This window comes from Leptodactylus fuscus, chromosome 4 (assembly GCF_031893055.1).
Source record: "Leptodactylus fuscus isolate aLepFus1 chromosome 4, aLepFus1.hap2, whole genome shotgun sequence".
Classification (NCBI taxonomy): Eukaryota; Metazoa; Chordata; class Amphibia; order Anura; family Leptodactylidae; genus Leptodactylus; species Leptodactylus fuscus.
This window is the reverse complement of record NC_134268.1, coordinates 101030816-101048334: the sequence shown is the minus strand read 5'-3', so window position 1 is coordinate 101048334 and position 17519 is coordinate 101030816. Positions and strand designations below refer to the sequence as shown.

Below are 17519 nucleotides of genomic sequence, written 5' to 3'. Positions count from 1 at the left end.
AAAAGAAAAAAAATCTAATAAACAGATCTTTGATGAGATAAAAAAAAATGGCTGAGGGGCTCAGGCTAAGGTCACACATTTAAAAGCTATTTTTTTTTTTTATTGCAGATTTTGAAAGCAATAGGGAAAAAAGCCTGGGATCTGGTTTTTACGCGCTCATTCTGAACGAGTTGTACATTCAGAATGAGCGGAGCGTAACTCTGTGTGCAGGTTCCTAAAAACTGCAATGTGTGATCACAGTTTTAAGTCTAAGTATACTATACTATACTATATCATAGGATCAATAGTACAGGTGAATAGACCAAAATGTACCATATAATTTACTGTTTCTATAACCCCCACCATAGCTGAGAATCTTTTCAGCTAGGTTACTGCAATAGCAGGGCACAGAGGATGGGGGGGACTAAATTTATAGTTAAACGCAGGTCTCACCTCATTTGAACCATTCCTAAGTCATATAACCATTCCTGAAAATGTCTTAAACTGAAGCCCCACGTTACAAAAACACAGCGTTTTACCATGCCTGCAAAGTGGATGGGATTCTGGCTAATCCCATCCACACATTGCAGAATGCAGAAAAAAATCCTCAGCTGCGCTTTTAAAAATAGTTTTGAAAATCTCAGCATATCGATTATGCCAGCCGAAATACTGGTGTGTTCCATATAGGTATTATAGGGGCAGAAAATCCTCAGAGGAAAACTCTGTGGAGTTTCTGGAAAAAACACTGTGAATAAAAACACTACGCATTTCCGCCATGTGTCTTTTCCACAGCAATTTTTTTCTTTTTGCTGCGTTTTGCTATGTGGGGCTTTAGTTTGAAGGTGCCTACCAGAGTTTTATGTATATAATGCTACCTCCAAAGTAATCAGATTACAAATAAAAGAGGTAATATATGTGAAATACCGCTTACAAGATTAACCTATTCTGTTCTTCACTGTTCTATCATGTACATCTGGTCTTCACTGGTCCCTTCTACCTTTGCAGTGCAAGCCATCTGTAAACCGAAGCAGGTCTTCCAGTATAAGTCTAACTGTTGAGAGTGCTTTAGAGAGCTTTGATTTCCTGAACACCTCTGACTTTGATGATGATGATGTTGAGGAGGATGGTGGTGGTATGGTGTGTAATGGTCGAGGTGCGGACTCAGTGTTTACTGACACTGTTGTGGAGAAGACAAGGTAAGTTGTAATACAGGAGTGCTAATGTGTATTTTTTACAAGGAAAAACCTGGTGCTTACATGATTTAAGGAAGACTTTGTTTCAACTCTGTAGAGCCTAAATCCACATGACATTCGGCACGTACCTCTATGTGCATTTTAGATCAGGGTCCAACCGTGGTAAGCCACATCAGAGCCATGTTGTAACTGGGGGAAACAAAAAAATGTCCTTGAATACATTATGGACCTAAATGATGTTACTATTGTCTTCAATGTTTTTCCTTCTTTGTCAATTACAAATGTAATGGGCTATACATAAGCAGTATGGTGTAGGTTTTTGCTTTTGAATTGGCAAGATATTTTTTTCACTGCGTGTTTTGTGTTCTGGACCTTGTTTTTTTTTCTTTCTGCGTGCTTTGTATTCATGTGTCTCATTTTTCTATAATGTATATTTTGGGTTCTTATTGCTGTGCACTTCGTCTGCTGCTTAGTTCTTTTACAGCTTGATAATGAGAGAAGATCTGTCACCTTTTAATTCTTTACATCTTTGAGGCTAAGGCCTCATAGGACGTCCCACAGGAAAGAGGCGCTGAGGGAAAAACTGTGGCGGCAACGCATCGTGGTTCTTCCCACAGTGCTGTAGTTTTTCTCTGCGGACTTTCTGTTACAATTATACCTATGGGAAAAACCGCTGGTGTTTCTGTAGGTATAATTGACATGCTGCGTTTTCCAAAACCGTGCAGATTTTGGAAATCGCGGCATGTCCTGACCACGCTTTTTACAGCAAAGTGGGCATCGGATTCCCTAGAATCCCATCCACTTTGCCCTTACTTTAAAACGCTGCGATTTTTCCGTCCCATGGAGCCCCTTCCTAAAGGTATTTTCACATCAATATAAGTTCTTATGCAGCTGCAGGCCTACAGCATTTTACCAATGGTACCAAGGAGCTAAATAAAACATATGTACTCCAAAATGGTGCCAAATGAAAGTACAACTCGACACTCAAATGATAAGCCCTCACATAGCTATGTCAACAGAAAAATAAAAAAATTGAATTTTATAAAACAGGAAAGAAAATATGAAAGCAGTCATCGAGCATTAATGTACAAAGTACCCGGCCTCCTTAAAGAGTTAATGCTTATCTAAATAAATAGCCAAATAAATACATCCGTTGTGGCGAACTTCATGTGCCAAACAAAACAGACATAACTAAAGACAAACATGCTAGCAGTCACCCCCAGCGTTTTGCTGTCTCAAGGCTTCATCAGGAGAAATACCTCTTCGTTTTACGGCTGCCATTTTCCAGCCTCTGACTCCCCACTCAGCATTCCTTGTAAGGTTTCCGCTTCCGAAGGGAGTCTCAAGCCATGACAAGATTGAGCAGGACACTTATTTTTTTTAGCATCCAACTGTGATCTCTGCCTCCCGTAGAAAACAATGGGAGGCAGAATCTGCCACTGGTTTGGGGTTGGAATCTGTCCCCAAATCAGCGTCAAATTCCTACATGTGAATACCCCCTAAGGGTATGAGGCAGACACTGATTTTCATCTAGTGGAATAAATGGCTGTGAAGTTTGATCTTCAGGCAAATTCTGCCTGATAACACTCATTGAAGTAAAAATATCATCTGGCTGGTGTGGAATTTTGTCGCCGAATTTAGTCAGTTGGAAAAATTCAGCCATATAAACATACCCTCACAGGTTCAGAATGTTGAGTCAATGTTGTCAAGCTTCAAGCAGTGAAAGATATTACGTAACATTGCGTACTCTTCTTTTATTTAGATTCGCGGGGATTTCCTTTAGACCAGGCCCCTTTTACACTACTACTATACAGTTTACTAAAATTGGAGGGAAAGCATGGTGTGTAATTTTCTCACGGCCTTACATTGACATGGTACTCTTTAAATATTACTGAATGTATATATAACTTAGATATTTCACAGACCATTATTTACCCCTTCCATATAACTCAGCCCTTAACGTCCACTTGATGACAATGCAAACAAGACTGATTGATTGTATTCTCCAGAAGGCTGGCTTTTAGTCTTTACTGTACAATTCATGGTAGCACGTCCCAGGGAAAATTACAATGACAATTAAAAAATAGAATTACAGTGTCTGACTCTAAAATTCAGTGTGTGTATATACGTAAAGTGTGTCATACACCAGAAGGGATGATTTGTATCCTGTGACATTCCTGAAACCAGTCAGGATAAAACAAAGTTTACACTAGATCATCTCTTAGGTAGGGAAGTGGTATTGAATGAATAGACAACCTACTGACAACAGAGCTATATTTTTGAGGACCTTTACCACCATCTTGTGATCATTCACTGGATCACAAATGTAAGCTCAGAAAGAAAGCCATTAAACAGGACCTTTCACCATCTGGGGCACATGCGGTTTAATACACTACTAGAAAGCTGATAGTGTGCTGAATTCAGCGCACTTTTGGCTTTCACGTTCTGTGCCCCCAGTGAAGAGTTATCGTGCCGGTACCGTAGCTCTTCACTGTCAGAAGGGCATTTCTGACAGTCTGTCTGAACGTCCTTCCTCACAGTAGCACCTTTTGCGCTGTACTGTGAGAGTGGTGAGGAACGCCCCCTCCCCAACTGATAGTAGTCATCTATGGACGAGTACTGAGGGGGCGTTTCTCGCCACTCATCGTCATCACTGGGCCGTAAACTACGCCCCCTCTCACAGTACAGCGCTATAGACGCTGCTGTGAGGAAGGGCATTCCTGACAGACTGTCAGAAACGCCGTTCTGACAGTGAAGAGCTACGGTAACGGCACCAATAGCTCTTCACCGGGGGCTCAGAACGGGAAAGCCAATAGTGCGCTGAATTCAGCGCACTGTCTGTTTTCTAGCGGTATATAAAACCGCATGTGCCCCAGATGGGGTAAGCCCTTTAAAGGGCTTTTCCTGGATCAAAATATTGATGGCCTATCATTAGAGTCTCAGCACTCCCACATTTTGCTGTTTTAAAGATGCTGAGGCCTCCTTAATGTTTTTGTCAGTCCACCTACTTGCATGCGGTCTACTTAGCAGGAGCGGTGTAGAGTATTACGGCTTCATTCACTTGTATGGTATGATGCTGCAGTAATCTGCTCAACAACTACTGTATGTACAACATACCAGTAAACTGACCAATCTAAACAATGAGGGCGTCTTTCTAACACTACATCCTAATGCTACTTCATTGATATTCAGATTTGGAAAAACTTACAAAATTTTTCCTACACATTTATAAACAAATTGAATTGAATATTTAATTCATTCAAAGGTATACAGCATCGTTAAACTGTTAAAAAAAGAACTATTTATAGCAGGCCATGTTGAAGAGGTCCCATTGATCTGCACAGTGTCTCAAACAGAGTTGGTACCCTGGCTGCATGGTGTCTTAAATGGAGTGGGTGCCCTCCAAACTCCCTGGCTGGCTTGAGGGTAGTCAAATGGTGGCAAAGTTGGTATGTTTACCGTAATCCATTCATGGAAAGGGACACATCTTCTACATGGAATTGCTATTGGAAAAGAGTAGCCACATTTTTCAAAGTCATCCTAATTGTAGGGTAATACTGATAAGGGCACCTCAGTTGTAGATTGTTGTATCTGAATCCATCTTTTTGGAGGGACATGCTTGCCCAGGCAACTTTCATAGTAATGGCTGACAGTGTAGAGAGAAGAACGGGCATGGCAGGTGTATTGGAGCAGGTATAGAAGTGTGACAAGAGGTTCATTTTGAGGACAGCACAGTGACCAAACTAGGTGTCTTTTACTAGAGATGAGTGTTGGCAAAAAATATGCATGCCTATTGCGTCTGCGGGGCTCAAAGTCTTGACCAGGTTTTTAACAAATTTATATAAATGTGTATGGATTTTCACCAAAACTGCCTTCTCTTTGTACAAGAGGAGGGACTTAAGCTGTTCACGTAGAGAACAAAGTTCTGCTTCCACTGCAATGGCTTGTGCACCTTCTTCAGATCCACCATTTTGGTCAGTATAGAGCTAACCAGATGCGCCCACTCCCTTTTTCAGATGTGTACCACACCTGATGAAAGCACCCTGATGTAGCACTGCTGTGCTACATTCAGGGTGCTACATTCAGGGTGCTACATTCAAAGCCTCTCATATAGATTGTGGGTTGGAGTCTAGGGAGGTGACATACAGGGAGAAGTTTGTGGTCTTGCAGAAAGGAGTCATTTAGACACCATTGGCATGTTGTGGAGGAGGGAACTGGGTAGGTAAGCCTAAGGGGAATCAGAGTATTGGAAAACGTAATGTTTATCCCTGCTGCAGTCGGTAATGATAAGTGACCATATTTGCTAAAAAAAAAAAAAAAAGTAATCTGTTTGTAAGTATATATCATGAAGGGCCAAGTAGAAAGTGTAGTCACAGAAAGACTGGTGTCTTCGATTTGGTGTTGGTGAAGAAGAGTACAGAGAGGTGTGTGTCAATGTAGGAGGTGTGAGTAGGGAGCGATAAATATCTAGCTGAGGGTCAAGGACCAAGTTCAGGTCCTCACCAGTATCAGGAAGCCTGAGTGAAGCAGTCTAGCTTCTCCAGTTCTCACTCAGAAAACTGACCTGTTCTGGATGCATACATGCTGGCTAGGGTAGTCACTTTTCCCGCCAGATTCCCCTCGACAAAGACATACCTTTACTGCAGATCAATTAAGGTGCTGTGCATGTAAAAAGATGACAAGGAACCCAGAAACCCCCACTGCCATAATTGGATGGTTTGAGGTAGACCTGCAAGACTGTATGCAAGGTGGGGGGGGGACTATGGAGATAGGTGATGGGCCAAGAAACCACTGAGGTGTGGGCAAGGGTGAGGGTGGATAGGAGAAGGGTGGGTGGCAAAGGGGGAGAAGTGAGTAGAGACCAAGGGAGAAAGCAAGAGTAAATGGTGGTATAGGTGACAGGTAGTAGGACGGGGTTGTATTACAGAATAACCCAATCAGGGGAGAAAAGTTGAGGCTAATACCTCAACACTGAGGGTCACATGTTTCCACCAGGAGAGCTGTGGAATAGCAGTGTCTAGTAGGTGCTACATGCCAGAAAATGCAGGCCACGCGCCACAATGGGCCAACGTTCTCCCAGGAATCTCAGACTAATATGTGACTTATGATAGAGAAGAGGGGGGTAAAGTGGCTTAGCTGTGAACCTATCCTAAGCTGTAAATCATTTCATTGGGATTACACCTTTTCATTTATTGCATTGTCTACTAACCACACAGTTCACATTATCAGCTCCTTACCAGCCATTACTACAGTATATCTTCAGTGCCATGCTGGACCATAGAGCTCATGACTGTGTTACACATAAATATTTACACTCTTCAATCTATGACACTGTTTGCACTGTATATTTGACTTATAGGTGCCTCAGCCCCCCCCCCCCCCCCCCTGTATATTTGTTTGCACACTAAGCCTTGCTATTCTAGTCTACGTCTTTGATCCATTAGAAATATGGGGAAAGATTGTTGTTACAGTTTCCAATGTATTTCCAACAAATCTAATGGTAGGAAACTATTATAAACCAGGCCAATGTGCCAACATGATTCATCTAGATCCCGTTCTCTTATTTTAGTAAATGGAGTGAGATCTATTCTTTAAAGGCTGATTTTATTGACAAAACTGATCTATACAACGTTCATAAATTTGCAGATTAGATTTAGTAAAATCTATAAATGTGCAGCCCTTATCTTATATAGGATTAAGGTGTGTTTCTGCTCAAGTGTGTGTTTTTACAGTTACAGATCAGACCACCCAGAGGCCAGAGGACACCTGAGTGAGGCATTGACTGAAGACACAGGTGTTGGCACTAGTGTTGCAAGTAGTCCATTGCCCCTAACTACAGGAAACGAAAGCCTGGACATCACTCTGGTCAGGCATCTACAGTACTGCTCTGAACTTATTAAGGTAAGTTGTGATAGAAAGAAATGAGGGTTGTTTATATTATTCCATGACTTACAAATAGCCACATTTTGCATGAGGCTATTGTGCATTGTTTCTTCAATCTAAATTGACGCTGCATTATTAACAATTTGATTTGCTGTATGTATTTTCCTTTTCTATAAATAAGCACAGAGCAAAAGGAAATCTGTTATTGTCCCACCCTGTTTGGTGACTCTTGATCCTCGACAACTTCAATATTTTTCTGAGCGTTACTCTAACTTCCCCTTCTTGAATGGAGCTACAGTTGAACATGTGCACTGCAGGTCTATTCAGATCCTATGGGAATGACAAAGATGACTGAGAAAAGCAATTGGCTATCTATTTCAGTATATTGCCCCCTTTTATAGCCCTCACACAGTACATTATCCCCTTTTATGGCCCCCATATAGTATACTGTACCCTCTTTTGGCCTCCATATTGACCCCTTTACTGGCCCCACAAAGGATATTGATCCCTGTACTGGCCCCATACAGGATATTGCTCTCTTTACTGGCCCCACACGGTACATTGCCCCTTTTAGAACCCTGACAGTGTAACGTCCACTTTTATGGCTCCCACACGTTATCCATTACCTGCTGGATTCTTTGAACAGGTAACACTGATATTTACTCGCCCATTCCCACTCCTGTTCAGGACTGTCTACACTTTGGTCTTCAAGGGGCGCTGGACGTTTAGTTCAGATGCTGAACAGTGTAAGGACATGACATTGGGATGTTGCTAGGTGTCCAGAAGTAGTGTGCGGTGCTCCATGGAGGCCAAAGCAAAGTGGGCTTGAACAGTAGCCAGCATAGGTGAGTAAAATAGTGATTGATTCCTATAGAAATAATCCAATAAGTAGAGGTTGGGGGGGGTTGTTTTGTTTTTAAAGCAGTAGTAGAACATTTTGTGGTTAGAGGCGATTCTTGCGGACCACCCTGGTCAGGATGGGAGTTTATTTTTGTGGAATTATGGTAAGGGTAGGGCACGATAGTGACTCACCCATTCCTTTGGAACCAGAGGACCGTATCAATCAATTGACTTCCCGATGGTGGTGAAAGATCCTCTTTAAGAAAATGCAGTAAACTCATCAACTTCATTTTGAGGGGACTGTAGACAGAAAAACTGTTGTGCCATAACAGGTATTGCCAAGCTTAATAAATTATCATCTATTCCTGGAAATCATTGGGGATTAACTATTCAGACCCCCACCTATCAGGAGATTGTGTGAATGAAGAGGTGGTCAGGTTGGCAAGTGCAACACTCCATTAATTTCAATAGGAATGCTGGTAAAGATTCTCTTCCATTTGCTCTGGTTATCCTGCCATATCTAGAGGAATATGGCTAGATCAAAACTACTAGATCTTTGCTTATGCACTATTTCAAAATACCATCTTCTATGAAAAAGGAAGGATGCATACATTCATAATAAAATGCAGATACCTGAGGCAACACGGTGGCTTAGTGGTTAGCACTGCAGCGCTGAAGTCCTGGGTTCAAATCCTGCCAGGAACAACATCTGCAAGGAGTTTGTACGTTCTTCCTGTGCTTGCGTGGATTTTCTCCCATTCTACAAAAATACATACTGATAGGAAAAAAAATGTACATTGTGATCCCTATATGAGGCTCACAACCTACATTTAAAAAAAATGCAGATACCTTTACTGTACTGTACTTTACTGTATTCCTTTTGTGTTTTAAAGGCTTTATTAATATAGTTAGAAGAATGTCTGCAATTATGAACTATAGATTCTTGCTTTGGTATACTTCAAACTTCATGACCTATTTCTCTAGTGTCTGGTGGTTTGCAAGCATTTGTGTCGAGCAAATTTCCCTTTATTTCAAAGGACACCTATATGCGTAAAGGGGCTCTATCTTTGGGAACAGTATGAGTGCTCGCTGAGACTTCCAGAGTGCACACTGGAGGCTAATTAGCATATGAATAAAAACGGGCTCATTCAAAAACTACTGAGGCAATTAACATAAAAAAGGTATGTGTGGAATAGCCTTTCTAAAGGCTATGCAAGTATGTGCTTAGTTAAAAATGACTTTTCCCAATGATAGAGCCCCTTTATTCACTTCTTGCATTGCTTACCCAGAGAACATCACAGCACCATACAACCTATAATCTAATTGTAGGAGGACCTGCCAAACTGCAAGTTATTATTTATAGTATGCAAACCCTTAAAATTGCTTACTGCACATGTACCATGCATTCTATTACAGTAGTATGATGAGCATTATTGTGACTAGTTGAGAAAATAATGGGTTGTATATTCAGCATGCAGATTCCTTAACATTCTATTTAATCATCATTTTATGTTTTATATAGCAAATTATTGCTTCAAGTCAAGTACTGTTTGCCCTAAGAGATCTAAAGAAGAAATTGAGTAGACAAAGTCATGTGATGAAGCAATTGTCAGATATCAGCAAAGAGAACATGGGCAACACAAATTCAGTTGTAGAAGGTAGGTAAAGACACGATTATTACAATTAAGGAAGCACTCCAGTAAAATCTGTGTATAGTGTAATGTTATTAAATCATTTTCTATAAGCTTTATTATAAAGTTATGTGCTCCCATTTGGAGCATTGACCTTCTTTCTGCTCCTCTGATGGGCACAGTTTTTCTAGTATGAACAGGAGGTGAAACTATCAGTGCACTTTCTAATAAACATATACTGATGAGTTTAACCACCTGTTCATACAGGAAACACTGTGTAGGAATTTGTCATACATTTTTCTCCAGATTCTGGCATAAAATGTAAGCTGAAAGACACAAATGTTGGCGTGCTGCCATTTTTGTGCCAAAATCTGTACCTCATGCACCACTTTCCCAGAAAATGTTTATATAGGGGTGGGGCTTAGCAGGAGGGGTCTTGTCCTCCCACTTCCTGGCATAATTACTATAATTCATCTTAAAAACTGGTATAAATTTTAGCTCAGATATATGCCATTTCCTAGCTGGCGCACAGAAAACAGGAGATGAACCTAACTTGCCCTAGTCTTTAATAAGGAATATAACTGTTTACTAAAACAGTCCCCTTTCCGACATCAGACGTATTATTACAGGTCTATGCCGGCCACCATAGCTACCGAGTCTCCACTGTAATGTACAGGATGCCCCCCGAAAAAAAATCAGACCTTTCTCGTTGCAGGCCAGTTCCCAGCAAGGTTCTAGATTTTTGTTAAGGGGTTAAAATGTAAATAAAACCATATAAATTTGGCATCCTCAGAATTGTAACAAAACACAAAATACAGGTGACATGTCATTTTGGCTGCAGAGTGAACGCAGTAAAAACAATGCCTGTAAGAAAGTCGCACAAATGTACTTTTTCTTCATTTCTACCCCAGTCAGAATTTTTTTCCAGCTTCCCAGTACATTGTACAGAATTATAAATAGTAGCATTATGAAGAACAATTTGTCCCACAAATATTAAGACCTCATATGGCTCTGTGAACGAAAAAATAAAAAAGTCATGGAGTTTGGGAGGTGGGGAGTGAAAAATGAAAATCGAAAAATGTTGCCAGGGGGTAGGGGTTAAATATTCAAAATTTACAATACTAAATGCGTGCATTTTACAGTACCTGCAAACTGGATAGGATTCTGGCTAATCGCATCCACACACTGCAGAAAAATATTTGCAACGTGAAAAATAACTGTTGCTTTTTTGTAAATCGCAGCATGTCAAGTATACCTATGGAAAACCTGGCGTTTTCCGTATAGGTATAATTGAAGCAGAAGGTCTGCAGAGGAAAACTCTCAGTGAAAAGTGTTGCGGTAGAAAACACAATGCGTTTTTACCATGGTTTTTCCGGCAGGACTTTTTCGCTACGGCTTGCTACGTAGGTCCTTAACCTTAAGGTTCTCATTTTTTGGCTACATTACAAATGTACGTGTAAGACTACTCTTATGGCATAAGCTAGACCAATATTGCTTTGGTCTACATTTTTCTTTCTACTGTATAATAAAAGGATACATTTTAAAAGCTGGAGGCTTCCATTGAGGCATATGTTACAAAAATACTTCATGTGTACATTTCTGACATAGCCAATAAAAGGAGTTGAGCCTACAAATACATACCGTATATACTCGAGTATAAGTCGACCTGAATATAATCCAACCCCCCTAATTTTACTACAAAAAACGGGAAAACTTATTGACTCGAGTATAAGCCGAGGGGGGAAAATGCATGACATTATGTTTGTGCTCATGTAAATCCTAGCCGGCTTCGGGCTCATATGGTAATATCCCAGACGTCACGTGATCTGGGATATTACCATATAGGCCCAAAGCCTGTGGTAGTAGTAATAGCCTGTTAATGCTAGCATAGGCTTTGGACCTGTATGGCAACAGGCTGTTACTGCTACCTTAAGGCTTTGGGCCTGTATGATAATGCCCCAGACGTCTGGGATATTATCATTCAGGCCCAAAGGCTTATGGTAGCAGTAGCAGCCTGTTGCCATACAGGCCCAAAGTCTGTGCTAGCATTAACAGGCTATTACTACTACCACAGGCTTTGGGCCTATATGGTACTGCTAGCACAGGCTTTGGGCCTATGTGGTAATATCCCAGACCACATGACGTCTGGGACATTATCATACAGGCCCGAAGCCAGCTAGGATTAACATCGGATCCCAGAGAGGTGAGTGAAGCTGTTTATTATTTTCTCTGACCTCCCCTGGGGCTCCAATTATTATACTCGGGGGTATGAAAAGACCTCGAATATAATAATAGCGGGAGTGAGATCGCAGCCTGGGCTCGAGCCTACTCACTGCCGGCCTCCACGGCCTATAGTATAAGGTGAAGTGGGGGTCGGAAGTGAGCAGGCTCGGGGAGGTTGGTAAATAGGCTGATACCTGTTGGGAATACTCCAGCAGGTAGCGGTCTATTATAAAACAAAGAAGCATTAAGTTCTCATACTTACCAACCTCGCGCTGCTGCTACTGCCGCCACTGCTCCTCATCTCCTGGAGCTGCTCGTCTTCTCCCACCTGTACGCTGCGTCTCAGCGTAGGGGGCGTGATGACACCACCTGCGCTGAGACGCAGTAAGATGTAATCGACACACGCTGGGTGCGGGCCTGAGCTAATGTGGCCACGTCATCCGGCATGTGATGTAGCCAGGGGAGGGGGCCAGGACTGGAGCGGAGGCCCGCTGCAGTTGAGTCAATACGGTCGAGTCAATTACCGTATTTACTCGAGTCAATACGGTAATTGAAAATGTCACATGACTGGTCCGCAGTGAAAGACATCTGTGGGCAGCCGCTGGAGCAGCGCTGCTGCCGATAGGTGGGTGGCTAGGCAGCACTGTTTCCAGGGCCGCCTTAAGATGTTTCCAAGGCAGAGAAGATGCTCTGGAAATATCTTGGGGCGGTCCTGGAGACAGCGCTGCCTCACCACTCGCCTATCGGCAGCAGCGCTGCTCCAGCGGCCTCCCACAGATGTCTTTCACTGCGGACCAGTCATGTGACATTTTCAATTACTGTATTGACTCGAGTATAAGCCGAGGTGCTTTCAGCACAAAAACTGTGTTGAAAAACTCGTCTTATACTCGAGTATATACGGTATGTCCTTTTTATTTATTTAATTAAAAACTATGGACACCGTTATCATAGAAAAAAATTGCATATGTTAGTGGTTGAGCTAAAACAGGTTCCTTCCAGGCTGCTTTTCATTGTTTTCATGAATTTGGAGGAATATTGACCTGGAGAACATCAGAGACAATTGCCTTTGAGGGCATCGCAGTTAATCTCCTCCATGAATTTACAGTATGTGCTGAATGCATGTATGACAAATCAACCGTCTGTAGTGGATAAAACTTGGGCGGTTTTTCATAGAGCAGTCTGAATACCTCTGAGTGAGAACCCTGAGCACATCAGCCAGGAACAGCCATCTGTGGATTCTATGTCAGAACCAGCAGCACAGCCTGCTATATACAGTAGTTGAACAAATTCAACTCCTGCAAAATAGTAAGACATTTGTATTGATAATTAGGTAAAAACTTTGTGCTTTTAGGAAAGAAATGAACAATAAAAACTCAAAAGTGTAAAGTACGAAAATGTCCATGGCCTTTAACAGAGAGTGGTCAGATTCTATGGTGTACAACACTGAGTTTTCCAAAAGTCCTTTCACCCGGATATAACGCTGTGTTTCAAGGGCACTTTCATTTTTGCCATGCTACATTATATTTTGTGAACCTGTATCAGTTTAACATTCCTACCTGTACTTGTTTTTGCAAGTTTTGTCCAAGTAGAACCGTTTCTTGTGGTCACATGTGAAGCAAACAAGAAATGATGTACATCATAATGTAAAATAGTCTATTGAATGTCAGACTAGTGTTTACATTGGTCATAGCCAGAGGCTGTTTCTTAGACTCTATCACAGGACATGCACACTGCAGTTCACATGGACGCTGGCTGCAGATTTGGTTAACAAACATGCTTTTGTTCATATAATCCCACCTAACATTTCATACTTTCTTAGCAAATATTCAGTAATGCAAGATGATTCAGATCGAGGGTTTGTAAGTACAGGCCCATGAGATGAGGACTTGTTGACTAGTTTGGAATTAATACAGTGGTGTATTTCTTTTTAGCGAATAACTTGTATCCTGCAATAGGGGGCAGCAGTTCGATTTTCCCTTATGACAGGGATCAGCAACCTTCGACACTGCAGCTTCTTTGAAACTACAATTCCCAGCGTTTTCCATTCATTTGTATGGGAGGTCCGTGAAGTGTTGAGCAAGTAGACATGCTGGGACTTGTATTTCTACACCAGTTGGAGTGCTGAAGCAAACAAGGCACAGAGCTACTCACCTGCTATGCCTGACAGCTCTGGGCAGTGTACATTTCAATTGTAGCAGGCAGGGAAGGAGAGCAGGAGGGACTGGGCACTGGAAAGCATGGCTCTTTGTAAGATGGGATTCTACCCGTATTATTTCCGGAGATATCACCAGTTGAAAATACAGTTGGGATTGGGAACAGCTGGAGCTGCAAATAAATATCCCAATCCCAAATGTGTTTATAGCTGGCCATACCTCTGAGAATTAAAAAGTAGAACTGTGAACTGGTATCATGTGAAAGATGCATTTGGAGTTATATGAGCCTGTACTTACCAAAACACCCAGCGCCGCACCTCCCATGAGGCGACCTGAAGCGACTGCTTCAGGCGGCCCTATGCCAGGGCCCCGAGGAGGGCAGCATTTTTCTGACCTAAGCCAGTCCAGGACAGGGTCACCGTCACTGAGCGGTGGATTGGGGAGGCCGCTCAGGCAGAGAGCAGGTCCTCTCCCTGCCTTCTCTCTGCCTGCTAAAGACGCTCGCTCTGCTCGACCCCGCCCCCTCCGCTCGGTTCCGCCCACTCCGCTCCCTCCGTTCCGCCCCCTCCTGGGGGGGGGGGGGGGGGCGCTTTCTGACGTCTGCCTCAGGTGGCAGAAACCCATGGTTCACCCCTGAAAACACCTTTCTAGGTTTTGTACAGTAATGGTGGAGATATGCCTGTTTTACATTACCTTCCCAACCACAACTTCCTTTTATAATACAGGAACCTATATAACCATAGACTCATACAGCTATTGGGAGCAGCATGCAGCTCTCAATACAGAAGCAAGGGAAAAATAACTAAGTGCAAGATTTTGCAGAAAGGAGTCAATATTCGTCAATAAAGTATAGTCCAAAATTTATTCATGAAACGTATGTAGCCAGAAAATCTAAAGTTTTCGAAATTTTTAAAAAGGGCCTATTATAACCTCCAATTCTCTGGATCCTTCACCTGATTTTAATACAGTTGGAAATTTTCTTTATGGCGTTTGCCACTCCCGATAAATTAGTGCTGGACCCAATATGATAAAGAGTCTCCTTACCATTGGGTGGGCAGTCCTAGGCTAGACTGCTCGGACCGCCCATCTGACAGTAGAAAGCCTATTTAGCAGAAATTATTGCTTGTAATCGGTGGGGGCTAGAAAGAAAATCCAACTGTTCTGGAATCAGCGGAGCAGCAGCTATTGAGGAATACAAAGAGATAGTTTGTGAAGGTGATGAAAGGTCTTCTTTATGTATTGCTGTAAAAATTTAAAGTAACTTTGTATTTTTGTGTCTTAGTTATCTCTGGATTTCATGACATGCCATCACTTCTAGCATTCTGGACAAAATGTTCTACGCCTGTTCACATGTATCACATAAGTGCTGACAAAATGGTAAAAAATCTGCATGAAACCTATAGCCAAATGCTGAATACCGAAATTTCAGGACTTGCTGATAAAGGTATGAGAGTATTTACAGTGATATTTCCAGAGGATCTATATACAGTCCTATGAAAAAGTTTGGGCACCCAAATTAATCTTAATCATTTTTAGTTCTAAATATTTTGGTGTTTATAACAGCCATTTCAGTTTGATATATCTAATAACTGATGGACACAGTAATATTTCAGGATTGAAATGAGGTTTATTGTACTAACAGAAAATGTGCAATATGCATTAAACCAAAATTTGACCGGTGCAAAAGTATGGGCACCTCAACAGAAAAGTGACATTAATATTTAGTAGATCCTCCTTTTGCAAAGATAACAGCCTCTAGTCGCTTCCTGTAGCTTTTAATCAGTTCCTGGATCCTGGATAAAGGTATTTTGGACAAACAATTCAAGTTCAGTTAAGTTAGATGGTCGCCGAGCATGGACAACCTGCTTCAAATCATCCCACAGATGTTCAATGATATTCAGGTCTGGGGACTGGGATGGCCATTCCAGAACATTGTAATTGTTCCTCTGCATGAATGCCTGAGGATTTGGAGCGGTGTTTTGGATCATTGTCTTGCTGAAATATCCATCCCCGGCGTAACTTCAACTTCGTCACTGATTCTTGAACATTATTCTCAAGAATCTGCTGATACTGAGTGGAATCCATGCGACTCTCAACTTTAACAAGATTCCCGATGCCGGCATTGGCCACACAGCCCCAAAGCATGATGGAACCTCCACCAAATTTTACAGTGGGTAGCATGTGTTTTTCTTGGAATGCTGTTTCTTTTTGGACGCCATGCATAACGCCTTTTTTTATAACCAAACAACTCAATTTTTGTTTCCAAAATGAAGCTGCCTTGTCCAAATGTGCTTTTTCATACCTCAGGCAACTCTATTTGTGGCGTACGTGCAGAAGCGGCTTCTTTCTCATCACTCTCCCATACAGCTTCTATTTGTGCAAAGTGCGCTGTATAGTTGACCGATGCACAGTGACACCATCTGCAGCAAGATGATGCTGCAGCTCTTTGGAGGTGGTCTGTGGATTGTCCTTGACTGTTCTCACTATTCTTCTTCTCTGCCTTTCTGATATTTTTCTTGGCCTGCCACTTCTGGGCTTAACAAGAACTGTCCCTGTGGTCTTCCATTTCCTTACTATGTTCCTCACAGTGGAAACTGACAGGTTAAATCTCTGAGACAACGTTTTGTATCCTTCCCCTGAACAACTATGTTGAACAATCTTTGTTTTCAGATCATTTGAGAGTTCTTTTGAGTAGCCCATGATGCCACTCTTCAGAGGAGATTCAAATAGGAGATCAACTTGCAATTGGCCACCTTAAATACCTTTTCTTATGATTGGATACATCTGGCTATGAAGTTCAAAGCTCACTGAGGTTACAAAACCAATTTTGTGCTTCAGTAAGTCAGTAAAAAGTAGTTAGGGGAATTCAAATCAATAAAATGATAAGGGTGCCCATACTTTTGCACCGGTCAAATTTTGGTTTAATGCATATTGCACATTTTCTGTTAGTACAATAAACCTCATTTCAATCCTGAAATATTACTGTGTCCATCAGTTATTAGATAGATCAAACTGAAATGGCTGTTGCAAACACCAAAATATTTAGAACAAAAAATGATTAAGATTAATAGGGGTGCCCAAACTTTTTCATAGGACTGTATTAACACTTCCATACTGTCTGCCCTTGAAGTTAGTGACCGTACTTATACAGAGCAGAGGGAAACATTGTGATACTGACATAATGACTACTGTACTTACAGCATTCTGATGATACTATTGCCAAATCTGATAAGATAATTTTTTTTACTAATTGTACACTCATAATGGTCCATTTTGGACTATTTTTTACTGGATACTATAGCATAGCATGCTTCACTGAACGGACCATAAAAAGTAAAAAAAAAAAAAAAAACAGAGAAGACAACTACATGGAACTTTATTCAAGTAAAATGAATTTATCTGGCAACTATCAAGTCTATATAAATTTATGAAGTGTAGAATCACCATTGTTATACTACATACGATGGTATTTGTCCCAGCCTTCTATTAAACACATACCTTGTAAGCTTTTTGAAGATATAAGTTTATTTAAAGGAAAAAGAGCTTAGCTTGTATTGAAGATTGAGATTTGTTAAGATTTTGTGAAGCTGTTGTCATGCTGCTCTTAGTTATGTCAC

General features: G+C 41.5%; 1 protein-coding gene across 2 annotated transcripts in view; it reads left to right on the top strand.

Moving 5' to 3' along the window:
• RIPOR2 (RHO family interacting cell polarization regulator 2) overlaps positions 1–17519 on the top strand; it is a 105340-nt gene that overhangs the window by 75570 nt on the left and 12251 nt on the right. For both annotated transcript variants that reach the window (XM_075270905.1, XM_075270904.1), the window contains 4 exons: positions 985–1175; positions 6905–7073; positions 9418–9553; positions 15185–15346. In XM_075270905.1, the coding sequence (XP_075127006.1) occupies positions 985–1175; positions 6905–7073; positions 9418–9553; positions 15185–15346 (658 nt within the window). The remainder of the gene's footprint in view (positions 1–984; positions 1176–6904; positions 7074–9417; positions 9554–15184; positions 15347–17519) is intronic.